This window comes from Quercus lobata, chromosome 8, assembly GCF_001633185.2.
Source record: "Quercus lobata isolate SW786 chromosome 8, ValleyOak3.0 Primary Assembly, whole genome shotgun sequence".
NCBI lineage: Eukaryota > Viridiplantae > Streptophyta > Magnoliopsida > Fagales > Fagaceae > Quercus > Quercus lobata.
In genome coordinates this window covers 248,907-252,713 of record NC_044911.1, presented here as the reverse complement: position 1 = coordinate 252,713, position 3,807 = coordinate 248,907, and the positions used below count along the sequence as shown (strand labels likewise).

Genomic DNA, 3,807 nt, shown 5'->3' with positions numbered 1-3,807 from the left:
TTAGATAGGCACATAGCGAAAAACTGAACTCTAATTTAAAATCTAATTGAATTTGAAACCTTCGATTTTTATCATTAATAATTTACTTAGCACAAAATTAAAAATTAAATAAACACGGTGAAGTGAAATGGGTGTTTCATTGTTTCTTTAACTAACAATAATAGATAGATATGAGAACACCTAAGGAAAAAAAAAAAAGATAAGACATGATAACACGGTGTGGACCGTTTAACATTGCTTTGACACACACTCTCTCTCTCTCGCGCTATAAAAGCCTCCATATCCACCATTCTCTTTGTCACAACCTCATAACTTTGAATTTAGCTCTAAAAGGCCTTTCCCGGTTGACCCTCATGGAATCTGGCACAACCACAATCACAATCACGACCGTCGATCATGATCATGATCACAATCACGGCGGTGGCACTGCAATCTCAGACGTCCACCAGGACGTCATCAAGACCCACATCCTCACCAGGCTCGACGGCGCCACCCTCGCCTCCGCCTCCTGCGCCTCCTCCCACTTGCACGCTCTCTCCACCGAAGAACAGCTCTGGCGGGAAATCTGCTCCTCCACGTGGCCTTCCATCGACGACCCACGTGTCCGCCACGTCATCTCCTCGTTCCCTGGTGGTTATCGTTCTTTTTTCTCTGACTCATTCCCACTCCTCCACCACCGCTCTCCGCCGAAGCAGCATCATCATAACCGTCCGTTTCTGGCCGAGATAATCTCCGCCGTTGATGTTCACTACAAGGAGAGTCTCATTTTCTCGAAGGTCCAAGAGAACGAGACCAAGTCCGATTGGTTTCTCTGCTCGCCGCTTCGGTTCGACTTACTTGGACAGAAAGAGTCGGTTCAGACACCGATACGACACGTCGGAGAGGACCAAGCCTGGCTGGACCACCTCGAGGAGAACCTGAAGCTAAGCTGGATCCTTATCGACCCGACCCGAAACATTGCGGCGAACGTCTCGAGCCGGAGCCCCGTGTCGGTCCAGCGACAGTGGCTGACCGGAGACGTGCAGCTCCGGTACTCGATGGTCATCTCCGGCGGCGAGGACTCGTCGGAGGTAGTCCAGTGCGCGGTGGTAGTCACTTGCGAGGGAAAGGTGGGAGGGGCGATGCAGGTGCTGGAAGTGAGCATGCAAGTGGAGGACTTGGAGGGGAAGCATTTGAACGGGAAGGACGGCTTGGTAATTTTGCAAGGGGCGATGGAAAGTGGGAAGAGGAAGAAGGAGAGGAAAGGGGAAGGGAAAGAGAGGTTCGAAGAGTTTCTGACAATGAAGAGAGAGAGAAAGGAAAGAAAGCAGAGGAGAGAGAAAGCGTTGGACATGGCTTGCATTGCCACTGGATTCACTATTTTCGCGGCTTTCTGGTCGTTTCTTTTGTTCAGGTAGGGAGAAAACTAAATTAACCGCTACCGTTAAGCTGGATGTTCTCACCGTTGATATTATTGGTAAGGAAAACAAAAGAAACGGAGATAGTTAAAACCATAAAATAGGTTTCTATTTTTTATTCTTTTGAATTAAAAAGTTAAAATTGAAATAAGATGGAAATATATATGTAGTTTAGGGATTATTTCATTGATATTCATCACAATTTTTTATTTTTTATTTTTTATTTTTTATTTTTTATCATGATAAAATGTAATATGTGGGCTATATGATACACGTGGATGTAGTGTTTTTATCACCATTATATATCATAGTTTAATGCTCCATTTTTATTGGCTTCTTATTGTAAAGTCTTTCTTCATTAGCAATTGGATTGTTAAATTAGTATCCATAACATCCTCTCTCAACCCAAAAGATATGGTAACTCAGATAAACGAGCCTTATATCCACAACCAAAATCAAAATATTAGACATACGAGCTTGGGCCCTTGGCTGGTGAGGTCTGAAAATCCGAATCAATCCAGTTTTGTTACAATATTGTTAATAACTCAAACCCAATACCTTAAAGTGAGCACTATATTAGTTTATCTATTATAGTGTTTCTAATTTTCTATAATAGGTTAATTGCTGCACTATATTTTATGACTTTGACCTTTCTTGTTTTGGAGTCCAATTCTGCATTGGATAAGTTTTGGAGTCATACTATAATGTTGTTTATAGTTTAGCTCAATATGCTTTACATATCTCAAACTTTGTTGAGTGGATATTCCACTACAAATTTCTTTAGTAATTCTGGTTGGTTTAGTCTCTTTCATTTAATATAAACTACGCTGTCTTTTTCCTATTAAAAAAAATTTATGTGTCGGACAAGTTTTGGCAAATAGATTTTATTTGTATTCTTAATTTTTTTGGGGGGTTCTTAAATTAGAAAAGAGGTTGGTGTGAGAATCATCTTAACAAGAACCCATTGGCGTGGTAAATAGATTAGAAGAGAAAAAAAAAAAAAATGTTAGAAAGGGCGGCAGCAGGCTGGTCAACACTTTGAATATTTTTTTTTTTTTGGGAAAAATGAGTTTGAATAAGTTATAAGTCCGCTTGTAGATGCTCAAAATTTACAAGTTATCTTTGGCCACTAGTGGTTGCCAGCTTTTAGCTTCTCCTTATCTTCTAGTGCATGAATATTTACTATTTTTATGTGGGGCATTAATTTAATTAGGTGGAGCTTTACTTCCCCAATTGCCTCTTTGCTTTTGGGTAGGTTCTACATTCCATCAATCAACAAATTTGTGATGACAATTTTTTTTTCTTTTGTTCATATAAGACCTAACCTTTCCTTTCCCTTGAATCAACAAATTTTGTGAATTCTTGAAGGAATATGATGGTGCTCGATCACTAAAGTCTCAAGTCATGCACTTACTTACATTTTATTATCTTTAAATATTTGTAATGTTAACATGTTTTTCCTTTTTCTTTTTCAATTGACCAAGAAAATAATATCTGCAACTTTCACACGAAGATAGAAATTTTAAGTTGCAGAAGAGAAAACTAATGTAGTGTTGGTGTAAGAAAAAAAATTGCCTTCAAATTTTATAGTCCCTATGATTTGAGCATATTTTTCAATAAATTCTTGAAAATTAAAAAAAAAAATACCAATCAAGTCCCTTAGTTTATAGTTTTGTGTCAATCTCATATAACTATACAATTTGATGACACCATCACACCACATATAATTTATGATTTGGTCACAAACCATGACATGATACGATATAACATTTATATTATTGAGTGTCATTTTCTTTGTCAAAATTCACTTATTATGTATAGGTATAAAAAAGAAATAAGATAGAGATTGAAGAGAAGTTGCGTAATTAGGGCGACCGTCCCTAATTACAATAATCAAGATTAAAAGTTTTTTTTTTTTTTTAAATTTTCAGTCTCAACTATTGAAAGCAATTACATCGGGTGCTCAATTGCCAAAGATATTATTGGTTTATGACCAAATACCAATTGATATATTAGCAGTCACGGAAAACTTAAAAAAAAAAAAAAAACAAAAAACAAAAAAGAAAAGAAAGAAGAACACAGTAGCCTTGTCTACACTCTACACACATGATTTTTTCTTGAAATGAATGTGAAAAGAAGTTTGAATTTTTTAAGAGGGCCTGTTTGTTACCCCATCTCAAACTCACATTTTTATATTTTAAACAACATTACACACATTTTCACATATATTTTTACTCACACGTATTTCAAAAAACTACAAACAACCTTTCTTAAAGTACTATGCCAAACACCCCTTTAATCTGGGGTCCGTGATGCGATGAACTCTCCCCCGTGACTCCTTTTTCCAGGCCTTGTAGAAAAAAGCTCTCCCAGGGACCCACCGCCCACACACCTAACTGACCTAAGTTCC

At 37.8% G+C, this 3,807-nt stretch overlaps 1 protein-coding gene across 1 annotated transcript; it reads left to right on the top strand.

Annotated features, from left to right (window-relative positions):
* The first annotated feature begins 318 nt into the window (after positions 1-318).
* LOC115957988 (F-box protein At2g27310-like) lies at positions 319-1,627 on the top strand. Its single transcript, XM_031076348.1, has one exon. It carries the CDS (start codon positions 354-356, stop codon positions 1,395-1,397), a length of 1,044 nt encoding a protein of 347 aa, XP_030932208.1. The 5' UTR covers positions 319-353; the 3' UTR covers positions 1,398-1,627.
* The last annotated feature ends 2,180 nt before the right edge of the window (positions 1,628-3,807 follow it).

Excerpts from the sequence above, each read along its gene's own strand:
- LOC115957988 (XM_031076348.1), top strand. The coding sequence starts at position 354 with ATGGAATCTGGCACAACCACAATCACAATCACGACCGTCGATCATGAT.